The sequence below is a fragment of the Aptenodytes forsteri genome, unplaced genomic scaffold (genome assembly GCF_000699145.1).
Source record: "Aptenodytes forsteri isolate BGI_AS27 unplaced genomic scaffold, ASM69914v1 Scaffold284, whole genome shotgun sequence".
Lineage (NCBI taxonomy): Eukaryota > Metazoa > Chordata > Aves > Sphenisciformes > Spheniscidae > Aptenodytes > Aptenodytes forsteri.
The window spans coordinates 1282193-1303300 of record NW_008794445.1 but is presented as its reverse complement, the minus strand read 5'-3'; the positions used below and the strand labels follow the sequence as shown (position 1 = coordinate 1303300).

Sequence of the window (21108 nt, the reverse complement as noted above, 5' to 3'; positions counted from 1 at the left end):
TGGGGGGGGGGGGGGGGGTGCGTGTGTGTGCAAACTCATGTTTGCCAGAAGATTCATGATACTTCGACAGCTGCCCCAGCAATCCAGACAGAAGTACAAAGAATGCACTGGGAATGAACCAGGGTTGCCCAAGGACCTGAATGCTGCCTACCTCTACCCACACTGAAGGCTGTAAAACTCTCACACAGGGAAGTTTCAGAGCTGTATGTACATAGCAGCTAGACACACCAAGCAAAGAACCAGCTCCCTAGTGATGCTTCCGAGGTGAATTCAGGCTCTCTTGCCAGAAAGGCACCAAACAGTGTCCCCTCAATAACCTGGGCACAACTCCGTATGATTGGCACCAGATGCCTACATGGGGTAGGAAAGGAGGGTTCTCTGCCTGCCACTCTGGTTTTGTTGTTGTATCTGCCATCTGGAGGATTTCAGGGAAAGCTCTTACCCTGGCAGGGAGCAGCAGTAATGTGCAAAAACAAACGGAAACTCACCTGAGAAGAGGAGGCATTGGGGTGTTCACTAAAGCCCACAGTATTTGCAGGCCAAGGCAATGCAAAAAAAACCAGCTTATCACACCTAAAGGGAACAGGAAAGCTGCAAGAAGCCCCAGGTCTTCTCCAATCTACAAATCACCCCACAATGTGAATGGACCCTTACTGAAGCTCTCATAAGCCATACTCACCCCTGTCAGCCCTTTCCTTAACTCAAAGATAAACCTCTCTCAGAGAGAAGCACACGCACCCACCATACAGTCTGCATAATCTGAAGTTCAGAGAGTGTATCTGGACAGTAACCAAGGACCACCCATGGTCTTGAATGATGGAGGACATGCAGGGTCTTTAGGGCTTCTCGATGTGTTTTTCTCACAGTATTTAATGGCCCTTATTGCAGGATCCTGCCTTCCAGCTCCAAAGCATAGCGGTTTGGTGCAGCAATCACAAAGTACGTGTCTGGGAATAGCGATGCCCTGATCTTTCCCATCTGGTCCCAACTTTCACGATTTTAAAAGATTGATGCTTTGCTCCCTGATATGAACTGTTTTGGGGCAGAGTTAAGATTGTTATTTCACCCTTCATCGACTGGGGATTAGATAACGGTATGCTGACTTCACATAAGTAGTGAAGGAGGTTAAAATGTAACTAATGTTAATCAAGTGATAATCATTTTCCACCAGCAATAATTAACCATTTGCAATTCAGATGTTTCCAGGTACGTGTCCAAGTCTTTCAAATTAAGGAGACTGGCCAAATGGCAGCTTGTAGAAACCTCCCTGTGGGTTCTCCTTGTGCATCAGTACCAAGTGGCTCTTATCTGAGCACACACCACTCTGGCTTCAGCTGAACAGCGCAGCTCTGTCGAACACCCTGTTCTCTGTGTTGCATCCAGCACTGATGACCAACGTGACTCCAAGTACATAATAAATGCTGTCTTCTGAGACCACAGCAAGTCCTAATCCAGAAAACATGGAGCTGAACAGAAAGCTACTGCCACTGGAGTACTGAAAGCAGGCAGTTCCAGGTACAGTTAGCTAATACACACACGAGCCATAACATGTGGGCTGAATCAGCATACAGATTTACAGATCTATTTCTAATGTCTATTAGAAGTAGACATAAGGGCAGGCAGACTGCAGAACTGTGGTACAGCTTGGAGCAAATGCCCTTTGCTACCCATGAAAGGCTCATGAAGAGACTGGATCAGAAGGGAAACGGTCTGAAAGGTCTTGTTGGTGCACCACTACACTCTGCCACGAACTGTGCTGCTCGCCTCCCGCAGTGGAGTAAAGTCACTTTGTACACTTTTTACAAATCAAAATATTTTTATGAGCACTTAAATAGTACAAAATAATTGTCATTGTATAATGCACTCCAATGGGTGACAGCTGTTTGATGCCAAATGAACATACCTGTGGCAATCCCCCTTCATCTTCTTTGCTTTGCCAAATGTTACAGCTCAGCCAGGGGCAAACACTTTCTGATGGGTGACACGTTGAAAGCTGCAGAGGTAACTGAGATACAGCTTTCAACGAGACAGCACAGCTACTGGGAGCAATCAATACCTGAAGTCTCTGAGTGCTGAACAGGCTAATTTAGCCAGAACCTTGGCAAGGAGCATTACCCTGTGTGGCACTCTGTGTTGACTAGAGCACTTTGGGTACCCAAACATGCGTATTTAAAGCCAGCTTTGGAATCTCCAAATAGCGTGTCAGATGAAGTTAGACAAGAACAGGGCTGAAATAAGTGCTCACTGCAGCTGAAATCTCCCTTCTACCCATTCCTCTGCTCTCAGCAATTCATTCCTTCTTGCTTTTTTTGTGCCGGTGCTGACACTTCCCTGCCCACACTCTGAACTGATTCAACTTGATAAAACAACAGAAAATCAATACAGAAGAAAAGAGCAAAGTTAACAGGTTAACAAATTAAATTTTCTAAGCAAAGGACCTTGTTGCAGGCAAGGCAATGAGTGATGAGGTATGCAGATGTTGGGGAAGAGGAGTGGAAAGGGAGTGGAGGGGCAGATGGCCTTTCACTGCCTTTTTTGTGCAGTGAGAAATTAGTTGGTGTCCACTCTGTAGTCTCACTGAACTCAGCACTTTGCAACATAAGTAGCCTGTATTAAAGTGATTTTACAAGGTCTGATCATTGGGTGGCAGCTCTGAGCCAATGTTTTTATCTGACAGGGCAGAACTTGGAAAAAAATGGGTTCTTCTCTGGTTTAGCTAAACCATTCACCAAAATAGCTATTTAAGAACTGTTTCAGTCATCTATAAACAGTCAATGCACTTGAAAAATAGATAATCATACTATAGCAATTTGAAATAGAAGAGACCAATTACATGCACGCTTTTGCAGCACTCTCCTCATACCTTCTAGCATTTCTTGCAGAAATGGATATTTCCCAGTTCAGGCTCATGCATCCCTGCAGTTGAGGCACAGATCATTCTGCAGGATATCACTTTTAATAAAAATTTCCTGTTCTCCAGCCAATCTTTTTTTCTTTTCATTTAACCCTCTGACTTCTGCCTATCTTGTGCTATCCTGAACAATTCCAACCTTTGGTATCTCCACTGCAAATGATTTTGAAGGGCTTATTAAAGAAATGGTAACAACTGTAAGAAGGGGAGATAGTCACTGCAAGAACTCTTATCAGAGTCTTCAGCCTCCTATTAAAATCAATCCTTTAGGCTGTAAAGCTTGCACTGAAATAAAACTTAAATTCAGAGCTACATCTATCCTGAGGTAAGCCCAGTATTCCTAAAAGAATGGAGTACTTACTGCTGATCCTGCCTATAATGGGATAAAAGAGAAATCCAGCGCTGCTTGAAATGGCTAGAGATCGCAACAAAGAGGGAGCAAGTGAATTGACTTCAGTGGATTTCACTCTTGCGCACTGGAGTTGAAATACAATTGTGTCTTAAGTTTGAAAGTATTTAAACCACTGTTATCCATCAAGAGACAATAGTGTTTTGAGGGTTAGGAATTACCTGTGGTGTTCCCCTTGACAGTGGTAGAGCAAAGGAGCCATGGAGCAAGAAAGTAAAAAAAAACCCAAAACCCAAACAGTATTTTCCTCAGGGTTCTCTTTGGTTTTTTTTTTGTCACAGACTCCTCTCTGAGGATCTGAAATGTTGAGGGGGCAGTGTGGGACTGCAGACAGAACCAAAGCTTCATGGGCTGAAGCTGCCAAGAGCAGCGACCCAGTATCAGAGGTGGGATCACCACACTTGGAAACAGTAAGAGAGGTTTAAGAGCAACATCTCCTTACAGGTGGACAATGGACTCTCTCAGCTCTGGGCAAAACAGGGGAATGGGCTACATTACCAAGAAGCTTTCAGGTTGCATTGCTGATTTTAGTAAACAGGCCTACCAGTGTTTATGCTGAGTTACCATTTTATCCCTTTTAATAAAATTCCTTTTCTTTTAAATCCTTGGATTCATTGCTCTTGAGCAGGAAAACTGATTATCCAAGCTCATTATAGAATCATAGAATCATAGAATCATAGAATCATAGAATCATAGAATCATAGAATCATAGAATCATAGAATCATAGAATCATAGAATCATAGAATCATAGAATCATAGAATCATAGAATCATAGAATCATAGAATCATAGAATCATAGAATCATAGAATCATTAAGGTTGGAAAAGGTCTTTAAGATCATCGAGTCCAACTGGCAGCCCAACACCCCCCCCCACTAACCCATGTCCCTAACCACCACATCTACATATCTTTTAAATACCTCCAGGGATGGGGACTCAACCGCTTCCCTGGGCAGCCTGTTCCAGTGTTTAACCACTCTTTCAGTAAAGAAATTTTTCCCCCCGTCCAATCTAAACCTCCCCTGGCGCAACTTGAGGCCATTTTCTCTCATCCTATCGCTAGTTACTTGGGAGAAGAGACCAACACCCACCTCGCTACAACCTCCTTTCAGGTAGTTGTAGAGAGCGATGAGGTCTCCCCTCAGCCTCTTCTTCTCTAGGCTAAACAACCCCAGTTCCCTCAGCCGCTCCTCATAAGACTTGTTCTCCAGACCCCTCACCAGCCTTGTTGCCCTTCTCTGGACACGCTCCAGCACCTCAACGTCCTTCTTGTAGTGAGGGGCCCAAAACTGAACACAGTATTCGAGGTGCGGCCTCACCAGTGCCGAGTACAGGGCCACAATCACTTCCCTAGTCCTGCTGGCCACACCATTTCTGATACAGGCCAGGATGCCATTGGCCTTCTTGGCCGCCTGGGCACACTGCCGGCTCATGTTCAGCCGGCTGTCGACCAACACCCCCAGGTCCTTTTCTGACAGGCAGCTTTCCAGCCACTCTTCCCCAATCCTGTAGCGCTGCATGGGGTTGTTGTGGCCAAAGTGCAGGACCCAGCACTTGGCCTTGTTGAACCTCATACAGTTGGCCTGGGCCCTTCGATCCAGCCTGTCCAGGTCCCTCTGCAGAGCCTGCCTACCCTCGAGCAGATCAACACTCCCGCCCAACTTGGTGTCGTCTGCAAACTTACTGAGGGTAAAGTGCCCTTACTTATGTGCCCAAGCAAAATCGTTTTCTTTTCCTATAACCTGAGAGCCTTGAACTGAAATTGATTACCTATTTTTAGAAAGGAGCCCTAGATAAATCTGGCTTCTTCCCCTGCCAATCACACCTATCAGGGGAATGTGAGCCTATCTAAATGCAGGTACATGGAAATTATGGCCTGTCCCTTTTACCAAATACATTAATATAACTAAGAAAGGCGTAGGGCTGCGTGATATCTTTCACCATGTTGGACTAGAAGCTGGAGAGGAGAGGTAGCATTTGTGGAAAGAAAATGGGATTATAATGGTGTCATTTTTCAAATTTTTGTCTTGGTTATCGAAGACCCCTACAACTCCAGCAGGCTTTTCTGAATCTCAAAGCTGGCTGCTTTCCTTTCCTCAATAGCTTTCTTTAGTATTCTGAAGATCTGAATCACCTCAATATTCTGTGCATTGTCTTCCTTGCCACTGATGGATCCCCCATCATACGCAGGCTATCTGATCATTTTAATGGATTTCCAAAACTATTTACTTGGTGCTGTGTGTTGACCCTGGCTGGATGCCAGGTGCCCACCAGGCTGCTCTATCCCTCCCCCTCCTCAACTGGACAGGGGGAGAAAAATATGACAAAAGGCTCATGTGTTGAGATAAGGACAGGGAGATCACTCAGCAATTAACTGTCACAGGCAAAACAGACTCGACTCGGGGAAATTAATTTAATTTATTGCCAATCAAATCAGAGTAGGATAATGAGACATAAACCCCAAATCTTAAAACACCTTTGCCGCACCCCTCCCTTCTTCCCAGGCTCAACTTCACTCCCAATTTTCTCTACCTCCGCCCCCTGAGTGGTGCAGGGGGACAGGGAATGGGGGTTGCGGTCAGTTCATCACAGATTGTCTCTGCCGCTCCTTCCTCCTCACGTTCTTCCCCTGCTCCAATGTGGGATCGCACCCATGGGAGACGGTTCTTCATGAACTTCTCCAACGTGGGTCCTTCCCACGGGCTGCAGTTCTTCACAGACTGCTCTAGCGTGGGTCCTTTCCATGGGGGGGTTGCGGTCAGTTCATCACACGTTGTCTCTGCCGCTCCTTCCTCCTCACGTTCTTCCCCTGCTCCAATGTGGGATCGCACCCATGGGAGACGGTTCTTCATGAACTTCTCCAACGTGGGTCCTTCCCACGGGCTGCAGTTCTTCACAGACTGCTCTAGCGTGGGTCCTTTCCATGGGGCACAGTCCTTCAGGAAGAGACTGTTCCAGCGTGGGTTCCCCACAGGGTCACAGGTCCTGCCAGAAGACCTGCTCCAGCATAGGCTCCTCTCCACAGGGCCACAGGTCCTGGCAGGAACCTGCTCCAGCGCGGGCTCTCCACAGGGTCACAGCCTCCTTTGGGACACATCCACCTGCTCCAGCATACGGTCCCCACGGTCCTCCACCATGGACCTCCATGGGCTGCAGGGGGACAGCCTGCCTTACCATGGTCTTCACCAGGGGCTGCAGGGGAATCTCTGCTCCAGCACCTGGAGCACCTCCTCCCCCTCCTTCTTCACTGACCTTGGTGTCTGCAGAGTTATTTCACATATTCTCACTCCTCTCTCCCAGCTGCTGTTGCGCAGCAGTTTTTACCCTTTCTTAAATATCTTATCACAGAGGTGCTACCACCGTCGCTGATGGGCTCAGCTTTGGTCAGCGGCGGGTCTGTCTTGGAGCTAGCTGGAACCGGCTCTGTCAGACACGGGGGAAGCTTCTGGCATCTTCTCACAGAAGCCACCCCTGTAGCCTCCCCGCTACCAAAACCTTGCCACACAAACTCAATACACTTGGGGATCTTTCTGACTCATCTGCACCTTCTTACTCCCTACTTACGTTAGTTAAGAGTACTTATGTTACTTCCTGCCCATAATGGAGGAAAACTGTTATGGTGCTGCCAGGATTTAATATGACTACATAGTTCTCCAACACAGGTTCTTCGGGAAAAAAGCACCCCTTTTCAAAAAATATGTAAGGACATTTTTGTGGGTTCTGAATGTCCATGGAGACCTCAAGGGTCTCCAAACGCATCCAGGTGCAGTTCAGGAGACGAGGTTGGTGCTTGACGTGAAACTGAGACCATGACACCAGTTTTCCCAGGAGAAAACTCATGGCAAGAGTGGTCACTGGGGGTCCTGTGAGTCACAAGGCAACTCCGCAGCAGTGACAAGTGGCGGATGGGGGGAGTCGACAGCTGATGGCAGTAACAGGCTCTCTGTGGTGACGTACTCCAAGGAGCACTGCTGAGGAGATGTGATACAGCTAAGAGCCTTTGGAGATTTCTGCTCTTCTGTTCTCACATTCGTGCCTTTCCCACAGGCTGGTGGGGCCGGTGAGACTTCTTTCTCATTGTCGAGGTGCTGCATCATATCCTTCTGCTCTGGGAGCAGGAAGGGCTGTGGAGGACCTGCTCCTGGCTGTCCTTGCCCCTGTGGAGCCTGGGGACAGTCTTCCTTTGGGAGGGTCACATGCTGAAGGGAAACTGATTTCTCACAGACTCCCACTGGGTCCACTGCCAGGGTCCGATGCATATCAGGCTGGGAGGACACCATTGGGCTGTACAAGTATGGACCATTGAAAGCAAAGCAAGTCTGGAAAGCAGTACTTGCATGAGCAGCACTCTTGCATGGAAGTCTGGCAGGCAGGCAGGATGGACCAGCAGTTTGATTCAATGGGCAGACAAGTGCAGACAATGAAAGTGAGGTTTTATGTGGCACTCCAGAAGTCTGACAGCAGTTTTGTGGAGCCAGTGTTGCATGGGAAAACTGCACTCTTTTTGCCTCAGCTCCATGGAACTCTGCTGGACTCTTAGTTGTCCTGCTCAGGTGAAAAAACACAGGACTTAGCTGCTATTGACAGCTATCTGACAGCTCTCTGACAGCTCTCTAAGGTGATAACTGCATATAAACAGGAGATGCTCCAAGGGGGTACACTGTCTTCCAGGAAACCAGAAGGAACCTTTGGCCATATTTCTTGCACATTCCTTAGAAGATGCAAGCCTCAGCCTTTTCTGTGCCACAGCAAGAGATCAACTGTCTACCACCAACTTTTCTCAATGCCAAGATATGCAAGCACAAATCAGCTTTTGAGAAAAGCTATGTTTTTGTTGTAAATAAAACAGAGCTGGGGACCATTCTTTGGCCCTCCAGTAAAATGGCATAGACTGGCTGTGCCCATACTGTATAGCCATGGTAGTCTTCTGGGTCTCCCACAGTGTCTCTGCAGTCTAAAACACAGCTAAGGCTTTGTGTCTGTTTTTGCAGTTCGAAGTGTATGACATAGCATGACCGCTGTGTTACAGCTGTATTCATGGTGTGAAACAGGATGTGTGTTGCATGGCCTGGGTGCAAAGCCTGCTAGAATACTGTTGAAGGACACCAAACACAGCCTAACCTGGTACAGTCGTGTCCATGTTGCCCACTGGGAATGGTTGCTGCCCTGTGCTATCTCCCAAACTGTGCCAGGATGTTGTCTTGGAGAGCACTAGTTGGCACAAGCCAAACCATGGCAGGGAGAGTGCTGACAACAAAGCAGTGCAAGCAGTTACAAGGCAATGCTTGATACTACATCTTGGCCCTGATTTATTTAGCAGTATAGGCTCAGACAATGTGACTGCTAGCATCAGCATTTATGCAGCTCTTGAGCTTTCAGTGATACTTTGCAGTTACTTCTTCAAAATAAAGGGCCCGTCTCTTACAAGCACTGAACATGAAGCTAGACAAAGGGAGAAGACAAAGATTTCAAAGAACTAACAAGCATAATCCATCTTTCCTTCACATGACTTCTTACAAAATTATGTATTAAGAAGAGCTGACCCTCTCTCTTAAGAGGCAGATAATTATCATGAAACCCACGGGTCAATTTAATTTGTGTCAGCTGACTGCACTGCAACCTAGGCTAGTTTCCTGGACAGAGCACTATGGTCACCTCCCTGCTCCATCTTTGAAGACCTGACATGAATTTGAGGCTGTATGGACAATTTGGAGCTATTTCTGATCAGCTGCAAACTGGCCGGGACCACTGCAGCTCTTCTTTGTTCACATTCCACTTTCAAAGTCAGACTTTGCTTCGAGGAGCAGAAAGTATATCATTTCTAGAGGATGAAGGGGTAAGGGAATATTTGTATTTTTGTGAGAGGGAGGTTGTGTTCAGGCGGGCTGGGAGGAATTCAGCCAACAAGATTTCCACCCTATTAAGTCAATGCCTTTTATTCAAACCTATTTCCAAAGGAAATGCAGAGGAAGAAAGGGAGCAGGTTTCTATCCTCAGACTTCCAGCCAGGGAAGTCAAGGTCTGCAGCTGCAGCAATTCATTACAATTTCCATAGATGTTTGGAAGGTGTACACAGACTTAGGAGATACACAAGTGACAATGCTTTGTCCTCCCCATCGCAATGGGTGATATCCATGCACAGACTGCTCTTACCCCACGGTTAGTAAGGAACCTTTCAAGAAAGGAGTAGGGAGCGGGCTGCTTACTCACCCATCCAGAATTTTAAGGCAGTTAATCTGCTCCATCTCCTCCAAAGTGTTTTGCCCATTGAAGCACACCTGTCTGGCTGGCCGTTGGCTGACAGCTTCCTGAAGAGAGAAAATGAAGACTGTAACACTTCTGAGGAAAGAGAGATCACATTAAGGTCAGGAAGAGCCAGGAGCCATGCGCACAAGAACGCTAGTAGCAAACTTTTGTCCCAACAACCTTGCTGTTCTCATTTTTAGTGCCATGCTGTTTCCCCACCTAAACACAGTAGAAACATTGCTACAGGCAATCTTTAATAGATTGATGCAGGTTAAAAAACTGTCAATCTGAAAGTATTCCTGGCACCTTCATACCCTTTGATCTGTTCTAACATCTTCTATCAGCTTTTCACCTCTTCGTCCTTGCTTAAATCTGCAGATCCTCTTCACATTTCAACCTTCATTCTCTAGCCAGAACAAGCTGAGATCTGTTTCTCTTTGATCTTCAAGTCACAATGGATGGTAATGTGGAAGCTGTGGCTACGAAGTATGTCCTGTCCTCCAGAAGACTATTCCTTCACTTCCACGTTGTCTATCCCTGACCTATCTTTATGCAGCATAGGAGTCAGGGGCTGCTGCAGCTGCAGGTTCCTGTCACAATAAACTTCAAAGCAGCTGTGTTGTGCAATGCCTACTCTGATTCCTGCAGCAGCACATGAGGACACTCTGGGCAGCATTTCACCTATAGAGCTAAAATGACTGTCCTTCTGTGCTGACTGACCAGAGAAACAGAACTGCTGAGATATTTACAAAGTTTAGGCTAAGGGAATTTGCTACAGGGATGAAAACTCTCAAAAACACAAGACTAACAGAGAGCACTTGTGGATGGAGAGCTGGGTATGAGATAGGTTACAAAGCTACTGTGATGCTTTTTAGAGTAGTGGATGGCCTTGTACTGGTGTTGATTATTGTGCGTGGACAGAAAAAGAAGTTGAAGAAGTCTGTCAACAGCCAAATTAATCAGAAGGGACTTTAGAACAATGACTGATCTGCAAGGGGGATTTAGCAGAGCCTGCAAAACATGCAGATATGCGTCATGTAAAGCAGTCTGGTGTACCACACTTCCCCTATGTCAACTGCTGACTGGATGCATGCCTGAGAGACATTGCTTGCTGACTAAATAAGGGGCTGAGAAATACTGGGTGCCAAATGAACAGTTAGCTGAGGACCATGACAACCCACCATGTGCAGCACCTTCAGGAGCAATGCTAAGACCAGGTTTTCCACTTAAGGTGAAAATATAAAATGGGATGAAAGGACCTGCAAGGTAGGGGGTGAGGCTGATAGAGAAGACAGGGGTGGAAAGCTAAAAATGTTGCAATTGGAGAAGTAACTGTTAAGTTAACCTTTGTAAAGGCCACTCTTCCCTGGAGTCATGCATCACTGACTTGCACTGCAGGGAGCTAGAAATTATGTAGAAGTCATTTAGCTTAAGTAGAAGATAAAACACAGTGGCAAAAATAGCATGAACTCTCTGTCTGTAGAATGGAGATTAGCAGCATTGCCTTAAGGAGATAGAGAAATTAGAGAAGTGAGATCAAATACAAATCCAACGGTTCCAGGGGAGACTTGCAGATAGATAAGGCTGTGGAATTACGATAGTGAGAAACTGAAACATGCAAGAGTCAGCTCCAGGAAGGAACCTAGCCACTGTTTTCATAAAACTCCAAGTATGCTCCATGCAGTGCCTCTTTTGGTGATATCCACCTACTAGGATATAATTTCTTTGGATCACAAGATCTGCATGGCCCTTGCAGATGAAATCAGGAAACGGGTGAGGGAGAGAGATGGAAGAAAAAAAAAGCCACTTACTTTTAAAAATGCCTCCAAAGATACAACTGTGCAAATTATACATTTCCTTTTCTTTGCCCTCTCCTTTCTTACATGGAGGAAAATGTCCATGTCCAGGAAGAATAGCATGCAGGAGGAAATATATCTCCCACAGTATGAAGTCAACCTCCAGCGACTGCAGAGGAGTATACAAGGAGGTAATCATGCAAAGACTATAGAAGGTAGCATAGTAGAGAGTCAGGCAACATCCTGAGCAGGAACAGAGAAAGGTCAATTCCATCTAGGGACAACAGGTTTCATGTATGAGGAGTCTGGGAGCATTTTGAAGGCAAGGGATGGCAAAACTGGTCAGATGCGTCAGAGGGGAGAGTCGGTTTTATTTTTCAGCTCTCAGGTCCTGGATACTAAGGTAGGAAAACAGGCAGAAGACCAAAGTCTGTAGTGAAGGGTTTCATGAGGCTCAGCCAGGCTCCATAATCCACCTGGACAGGACAGCAGTCTGTTCAGTGACAGTCCAGACGCTGAGTTGGCAGCTCCCCCTCAATCAGGCAGCCCAACACACCCCTCCCTTCTTTCTTTTCACCCTGGAATAACTCCATGTTGTACTTCTCCAGGAGCACTCTTCCCTCTTACCCCTAGGTAGCTCTGGATCAGGAGACTCTTGCTGGGGTTCGGAATCTTTTCCTCCCACATTTGCTTCTTCCTGCAACAGCAAGACAGAGTTTTCAAGATTTGCTTCTCAATGTGGCTGCAGCCAGAAAAGGCTGTACCCCGTAAGCCACTTACTTTTAAAAATGCCTCCAAAGATACAACTGTGCAAATTATACATTTCCTTTTCTTTGCCCTCTCCTTTCTTACATGGAGGAAAATGTCCATGTCCAGGAAGAATAGCATGCAGGAGGAAATATATCTCCCACAGTATGAAGTCAACCTCCAGCGACTGCAGAGGAGTATACAAGGAGGTAATCATGCAAAGACTATAGAAGGTAGCATAGTAGAGAGTCAGGCAACATCCTGAGCAGGAACAGAGAAAGGTCAATTCCATCTAGGGACAACAGGTTTCATGTATGAGGAGTCTGGGAGCATTTTGAAGGCAAGGGATGGCAAAACTGGTCAGATGCGTCAGAGGGGAGAGTCGGTTTTATTTTTCAGCTCTCAGGTCCTGGATACTAAGGTAGGAAAACAGGCAGAAGACCAAAGTCTGTAGTGAAGGGTTTCATGAGGCTCAGCCAGGCTCCATAATCCACCTGGACAGGACAGCAGTCTGTTCAGTGACAGTCCAGACGCTGAGTTGGCAGCTCCCCCTCAATCAGGCAGCCCAACACACCCCTCCCTTCTTTCTTTTCACCCTGGAATAACTCCATGTTGTACTTCTCCAGGAGCACTCTTCAAGCTACAGTTCCCTCTTACCCCTAGGTAGCTCTGGATCAGGAGACTCTTGCTGGGGTTCGGAATCTTTTCCTCCCACATTTGCTTCTTCCTGCAACAGCAAGACAGAGTTTTCAAGATTTGCTTCTCAATGTGGCTGCAACCAGAAAAGGCTGTACCCCGTACACCGTGCTGCTCTGCACAGCGAGGCGCCACCAAGGCCCTGGAATGTCGCCACACAACTCTCACCCTTGCACAGGCATGCACAAGGCTGCCCATTGCACACCAAGGCTCATCTCCACATAGACCTCTCTCCCATGGGGGACAAGCAGTGCCTCAGTCTCTAGGCCACCCACGCGGCCAACACGCTGCTAAATCTCCTAGTCACAACGCAAGCCTACCTGAGGAAATACTTATAGCTGCAATAAGCAACTATTAGCAAAGCGATGATGAGAACTGGGAGCATCACTGGGAGAACCACTGGTGGCAGAACTGAAACAGAGAAAAGAGAAATAGGTATCCACCTGCAGAGCGGCTGCTTCCCGTAACAGGTTTTTCACTCTGGTCACTCTTCATGCAAGCAGATCAGGGAAAGGTAGGTGGCATGTCACGGGATGGGATCAAGAGGCCTTCAAACTGTTGGGATACCCTCCAAAGTCAGAGAGACCAAACGTGGCCTGAACAGCTTACTGACCAAAGGAGTTCATCGTTTCCTTCACCGATTCTTTTTCACTTTTTACTGACATCAGAGTGAACACTTTATGCTAATAAAAAGATGGTTAGGTACCCTACTCCACCATGAACAATAGGCATGCCTTCAGGCATCTTAGGTCTGCCTTACTCTGCACTGTCCTGAAGAGATGGGGTCTCAGAGGTTTTCTGAGAAAGAGCTTCCTCTGCTGATGGCCATAACTGATCATCAGCTACATACCTATTTCTTCCTGAGTACACTCATCAGAATCTGCCTACTGTCTTACCACTGCAAGCTTCCTCAGGACAAATCATATAAGATCATATTACTTTGGGCACAAGACCATATGATAGCAGACATTCTGCCTCTAAGTCCAGGAACAGCAAAAACATGTAAAGGTTCCTATCTCCAGTAGACTCTACTGTGTGTTTTACGCAACCCTATAGGCACTCTGCAAATATAAAAGACTGATGGCTTATATTCTGTCTTCTTGCAGTCTCGGGCTCTTCAGTCCCTGATGGCAGAATGGACTACTGGAATCAGGAAACAAGGATGATCTTTTGGGCAGGATCTCTGCTTGATTCTTCATGTGAAAACCTTTACGCTTGGTTGTACTCACCTTGTGAAGGGAAGTAGGAAGAAGCTTAACAGGTCATTCCTGCTCACCTCCTTCATTAGCATTGCTGCTGTACTGCAAGGTCACAGACAGGACAGCTACCTACCTTGTTGAGCGACGCCAGCTAGCTCATGGCTGGACCGAATTTCAACCCCAGCTGGGAGAGTGTATTTATCTATAGAGGCATTTCAGCCATCAAGAGTCCACAAAATCTTACAGAACTAGCCTGCGTGAAAAGTACCATTCTCAGTCTTCCAGCTGAACTCCTCACTCCACTCACTCCAAGGCCCCTCATAATCCGGAGGCGTATTCACCCTTGCACGCATTTTCCCCGTATATTCTGTAGATGATGCCAACATCTGCAGGGTGAAGATGAACGGAGGTTCATCATTGCTGATATTTAACTTCTGGAGAGTCTAGGGAGAAGAAAGAAGCACACGTGATGAAGGTGAGAGGAACCGTCCTTCCCATTTGCCCAGCAAAGAGAAATCCAGGACTCCTGCACTTTCTAAGGCTTACCTTTCCGTATTGGTTGTTTTTCCAGTACTCGACTTGGTATCTCTGTTTTATGAAGCCATACTGAAAAGTGTGTTTTATCCACCTCAGTTCATACTCTTGGCTCTCTGTCACTGTTACTGACACATTTGCAGGCGGCAGCACCTTAACTGGAACACACGGAATGTCTCAGAGTACTAATCAACATACTGGTCCAGCACTCCCTTTCACCACTGTGAGTAGTTTCCAGAGACTGAAAACAATGTTGGTTTATGCAATGTTAAGAAGTCTCAGCTTTTTAACACTTCTTAATCCCCCGCATCTTCATGTTCTAGTCAAATACAGTAAACCAGCAGACCATTAAATAACAGAAAATCCATATCCATTGATATTGACAGCACTCCCTGTGTACAGAAAAGCCGTAAAGCAATATTTGAACCGGTCCACCACATTTCCAGAGATTGTCAGCTCTCTTGGAGCTACTACCTGATAGTTTCACCCACTGCAGGAGCTCTCCCAGCTTTAGCCTGTGAAAAGCAGCACCAGTACCTCCAGATACATGCAGGCAGAGATGATCCACCTGGCACACCTCACTCAGCAGAGGAGTCCTACCTCATCCAGTGCTCCGGGGGCCACTGCACAAACCCACAAGAGCTCCAGTGGCTTCTTGAGACATCACATAGTGACACACTCCCCACAAACACCTCTCACCACAGCTCCCTGTCACCTGGGACACCCGTGAAGGTCAATCACGGAGAAGTCAGCAGGGTGACAGTCGCTCACTGAGGAGCTCTGGGTCACAACCCACATTTCTGCACAGCAGTTTCCACCACTGCCACCTTTCTCCGAGTAACAAGTGCCACTGAGGAACTCCACACCCACAAGCCACCTCTCCCAGACCTCTGACCTGACACCACATCCAGTTCCTTTCTTCATCAGTCCCGGACTCTTCCTCTTCCCACACGCTTTTCCTCACCACCGCTGTCCTCAGCCCCACTTGCCCAGACAGGCATCTCTCCAAGAAACAGCCAGGAGAAGCAAGAAACAACACAGCAACTCACTGTTCTTGTAGGCTTCAATCACTTTCTCCTCCATCTTGGCTCGGACAGACACATGGTACCGACTCTGACGACTGGAGTTGCTAACAGGGATCTCACAGCTCTGGACCACGTAGGGGATGTGGGTCAAAGCCTTCTCGTGCACGGGAGAGCACTCCTCTTCTCTGAGGGGAGAAAAAGAGGTTGAGCTGAGGCCAGGGGGAATGGGACAGAGCAGAAACTCCGTGGGAGAGGCACAGGCACGCTGCCATGGGCAGAGCACGTACGCTGATGCCCGAGTGGCCCTGAAGAACAAGCCAAAGACGACAGAGGTGATGATCGCTTTCTTCACTTCCCAGCTGCATGTCAGACGATCTGCACCATTGAAGAGGCAGCGAAGGTTCCTGGGCTGAAGGCCACCTTCAGAGAAGACAAGAGCAAGCTCAGTGACAGGAAAGGTCTGGCTTCGCAGCCAGCGCTTCCACCCCTGCAGGGCACCACTCCGTCCCACGCTACCTTCAGGGGTCTCCCACGACACCTCCGTGCTCCACTCGCTGTACGGCCCAGAGAAGCCACTGGCCTGCCCCGGTCTGGCTCGCACACGGGCAACGTAGCTGCTCCCTGGGACAAGATCCTTGTGGCTGAGATGGCAACGTGTGGTGTTGGAGAGCAAGAGCGAGGCAGCTTTCTGTTGTTGGGGGAAAGGTGGGAGAGCGGGGAGGGAGAAAATTGGGGAGTTGGGGATATGCACACTTCAAAACTAAAAAAAAAGAAAGTGCATCCTCCTGGAAGGGGAAGCAGCTTCAAAGGTATTTTGCCATTTTCCCACATGAACACGCAGGCTCCTGTTGGAACGTGCTTTAATTCCGTTTGGGAGGGATTCAGGGCAAAATCATTTGCATCCAATTCAGGACAAATGGTATTTCACTGGGCAAGTCACTTGCAAACAGAAAGAGAGCCCCTTCCGCCTGACCTGCAACAACATTTGTTGCATCTCCTCATAGTGCCTGAGAACGGAAAGGCCATTTATTTGCACAGCTTTTACCGCAGGCTGTCAACCGCCCAAAAAGGTGCAGCCCAAACCAGGGCAGCCCAGCTCCTCTGCTCTTACCTCCCAGGACTCCCACTCCCGCTTGTAAGTGACTTCATACTCCAGTGCATTGCCCAGCCCTTGGCTTCCATCAGCTGCTTTCCAGGTCAGCAAGAAGTCTCCTGATGTCATCAAGCTGACTGAGAGGTTTTGAGGTGGGAGGGTCTGAACTGGAAGGTGAAGGTACAACCCATGGGATGAGATAGTGAGGACAGGGACAGGAAGAGGGGAAGAAAACACCTAGCTGATGTTCTCTGAGTGACAGAATCTGGATATTTAACACTTTCCTTGGATTGCTACAAATAATCCATGATTCTTTTTCACTCCAAAGTACAAACTCTACAAGATCTGGGAAATACGTTAAGGAATAGAAGAGTAAAGTAGGGAGAGCAGTGCTGTTGTGCAGCTTCACAGCAACTTTGTGAAAGAATATGCTGTAGTGCATGTAGAGCATGGTGCTGAAACAGAAGGCTTTTTTGATATCTTCCCCCAATCCCAATCAAGACACTGGTTATCTGGCAGGCCTACCCCCATATTTTCCATTGTAGTCATTTAAGGTGGACTCATTTTTGTCTATCCCAAATGCACTGAATTTGAATATGGTAGTATGGCCTTATAGCCATTTAACTTCACTCTTGCTTACGTTTCAGGTTAAGGGCTGACCTAAGTATCTTTTTAGGATTAGATATTCAATACATTAATCTGAAAAACTTCTAAATACTCAAGAATAGAGACAAGACTTAGTGGTTCTCTTTACCATTCTGAAACAAGTAGACTTTTAGCTCTGCATGCAGTGTCAGGTCAAATTTGAAATTGTAGTTTCTTTGATCATATCCGTGTCGGTGGCACACCCAGTGCATTGTGAAGTTTTGGCAGTCAGCATGGTTTTCACCTTTGTGGAACCTGCTGGTCATTTCTTTGGTCCTGGTTACACAGAAAAAAGCATGACTATCTGAATAGGATGCTGCTAGATGACCCAAACTGTAGTTTCTGAAACCTTCCCCACATGCTATTTTATTCTGTTTCTAAATCAATGTTTATCACCACATTATGTTGGCATACTCCTGTAGTTCATTAAGTGACATGAATAAATTCTCTAATATCAAGCACATCTGCTTTATTCTCTCTTCCTTTCCTCAAAGGCAGAGGCACTCACAATAACTGTCTTGGGTTGGTAGGTGTTTGGGCCCTGAGCACAACCTCTTTCACTGCCCCCCCAAGGGGTTTGGCTACCCATGCTCAAGGCTGTCTAAGATGGAATCAGCCTGACTGAGGGCGTCCCCACCTTCACTCAAAAGCTGCTTTTAATTTCAGGCCCTTGCCTTTGGTCCTTGCCTGAGCTATGACGTAGCCATATCTGTGCCTGGTGATACACGTTGCTGATTGTGATTTGTGGAATTGACTTCCTAGCTTGACCTTAAGCCTGGCTGCTGGATAGGGACTTCCTTGGGGATCTGGACTGATGGTTGATCCTCGTCACTCTCACTGTTCTGTTTTTCTTGTTACTGTGGGATTACGCCATTGTCAATGAGGTCAATGTCTTGCTGTCACCCTCTGCTCCTACCTCACCTTCCCTTAGCAAGCAAAGCTTGTTGCTTCTATAACAGTAGGGTTGGCAGTTTACATGTGTACATCTGTATGTTATGCTATGCTTACACTAGAGAAGTCAAAGAAGGTAAGCCAAAGAAACACAGCTAGCAGTTGGGACAGAAGTTTTGTGAGGACCATGGGACTGCAGTCCTCCTACAAAAAAAAACTATTTCCATGCAGACTGTGGAGCCCTTTGTGCCACAGAAACATTTCTGCGGTTTGTAGACTTCAATCCACAGCAAACTGCTAACATTTGGAATGTAATTCAATACTGTAGAGACTGTAAGGAGCACCTTCTCCATTGACTTCAAGAGCTGTCAGGTCAACTCATGAATCCTAGAGCTCTTTCTCAAAAATAAAACCAAGATAACTTCTTCCTATTCTTATTTCATATGTTTTCTTCCCACCCTCCAATCTCTCTGCTGTTTACTCCTCCATCTCCTGCTTCTACTATTACTCTTTTTTCTCCTTCCCCTATCTCTTGCTTCTTCTTTGTCCCCTCCTCTCCCTCATACTCTCCAGTTTGACTGTTCCGTATTTTTCTTGAAAGGAAGCAGAAGTAGCAAAAAGATAGTGCAAGACGTAGCCTAGTATCTCTGAGAGGAAACCCGATGAGTCAAACAAACATGCACAACTTCTGTTTTTCTCACAGTTTCTTTTGCAGAAATTATTTCAACACAGCTATGCTCTTACTGGCATAAGGAAGAAGAAGCCTTCATTGCCATTCTGATTAGTTATTATCACCACTGCATCTAGTGTAGCACATCCTTCTCCACTCAGATGCAATAATTAACATGGCCTGCCATATTTTGTGCATGTGTTCTCATAGCAAAAGCAGGGTAGAGTGATTGAAAATACAATGAAAATGACTTGATTAGCATGCTCTTCTTCCTGTTCTTCTTCATCCTGTACAGATCCAACTTTCTCCCTAGCCTGGACATAACACTGGTGTCTGCAAGCTGGATACTATGCTAGCTGCAAGCCCAGTCCACAGTCGTTTTGCCCAGCTCCATCTCTTAGGTTCAGCAGCCAAGCCCCTTTTGACCCTTCACAGAACACCAGCCAGACACTTACTTTTCATGGCTGGTGTTAAAGTTCAGAGTCACATTCAGGAATTGATGAGCTTCTGAACATTCCATCCATGTGCACGTTTTAAGAGATATGTAGTCATTATAACACTGTAGGGTCTGCCTTGGGATGCTCTCTGTAAAAAGGAAACAATCAGAAGAGGGATGGGGCTAAAGGAGGTAGTGGGAAATGATAAAATGAACACAAGCTCTGCTACTGTGCTGGAGAAGGCAGAGACAGAGAAGTGAGGAGCTGTGTGATGAGATCTGCTGGGAATATCCCCTATGTTGTTCAGTTCCTATTGCATGGATTTCACAAATAAAATTTGGCCTTTCATCAGAAAGCCTGAAGGCAAGAAGTCTCCAGCAGCAGCTGCTGCTCTTAGAGTAGGCTGGACTGTCATTATGTTGGCATTTATCAGAATTTTATCGTGAAGCTTAGGACTGAGAAAGCCTCAACTTTTTGACTCTGCTTGTTTGTAAATCAAAATGATCATGCAAGAAAAGTAAGATTCTGGTCTACAACCTGTGAAGAAAAGTTGGAATTGTTTTGTAATAGGTAAAATTAATTTTCAAGAAATATTCTAATTCAAAAGATGAGTCCAAAGGGTTAAGCTCGGTGTTTTTAAGCCTCATTGGACTTCATGCCTTTGAAGCAAAAGGGCCTTGTAACACTGGCTAAAAACTCAAACACATCTTCCCCTTTCTGTTCCCCACCCCCAGACAGGAATCACAGCCATTCTGATACAGTGAACTATGATCTAAGACTTCAGATTGTACCTCTGTTTCTCTTCCTGAACTGCAGAGACCTGATGCTCCGTGAAACTCCAACACAGATGGAAAGATGGTCAAGCGTCAGTATAACACAGAAAGCCTAAAAGAGCAGCTCTTCCCAATGAGAAGCCTATTGTCTCCTATGAATGATCTTTTGATATTCCCAGTAGGAGGAAATGAGAGTACCAAGACCAACTGGGCAATGCTGAATGGGGATTTATTTAGCTGAGCGCTCACATCAGCACCAGTGTCCTAGGATCAGCATAATTCTGAGTCCTGGTAAATCCCTGCATAGTTTTGCAATAAACGAGGGTCCAAGCTGAATGGGAGGACCTCCAGGACCTAGGCAATGTAGTGTTGACTTTCATAACCCTTAATGACAGAAAGAATCTGGGAGACATACAGAAAAACAACTTCTAAGAACATAATTATAGATTTTTAAAAAGCCAAACAAATGCTCTCACCAATTCACTGCTCTTCTAGCAGTCAAGAGATGTCTCAGTAGAAAGGCAGTAAGTGCAAGGTATGAGTGAGTGTCCTGGTTTCGGCAGGGATAGAGTTAATTTCCTTTCTAGTAGCTGGTACAGTGTTTTGGATTTAGGATGAGAACAAAGTTGATAACGCACCGATGTTTTAGTTGTTGCTATGTAGTGCTTACACTAGCCAAGGACTTTTCAGCTTCCCATGCTCTACCGACTGAGAAGGCTGGAGGTGCACAAGAAGCTGGGAGGGGGCACAGCCAAACTGGCCAAAGGGACATTCCATACCATGTGACGTCATGCTCAGTATATGAACTGGGGAAAGCTGGCCGGGGGGGCCGCTGCTCGGGGACTGGCTGGGCATCGGTCGGCGGGTGGTGAGCAATTGTACTGTGCATCACTTGTTTTGTGTATTATTATTATTATCATATTATTATTATCATTTTATTTCAATTATTAAACTGTTTTTATCTCAACCCACGAGTTTTTTCTAACTTGTGCTCTTCCAATTCTCTCCCCCATCCCACCGGGTGGGGGGGAGTGAG

General features: G+C 46.4%; 1 protein-coding gene across 1 annotated transcript; it reads right to left on the bottom strand.

The window, feature by feature from the left end:
- Positions 1–6899: 6899 nt before the first annotated feature.
- LOC103907845 (cytokine receptor common subunit beta-like) lies at positions 6900–18175 on the bottom strand. The gene is given in 14 exon segments (XM_019474805.1): positions 6900–7020; positions 7022–7174; positions 7176–7682; positions 9531–9628; positions 11990–12059; positions 13126–13216; positions 14273–14447; positions 14551–14696; positions 15588–15748; positions 15851–15983; positions 16080–16251; positions 16675–16823; positions 17411–17577; positions 18171–18175. Coding segments are annotated over 14 exon segments (2148 nt in total).
- Between the last annotated feature and the right edge of the window lie 2933 nt (positions 18176–21108).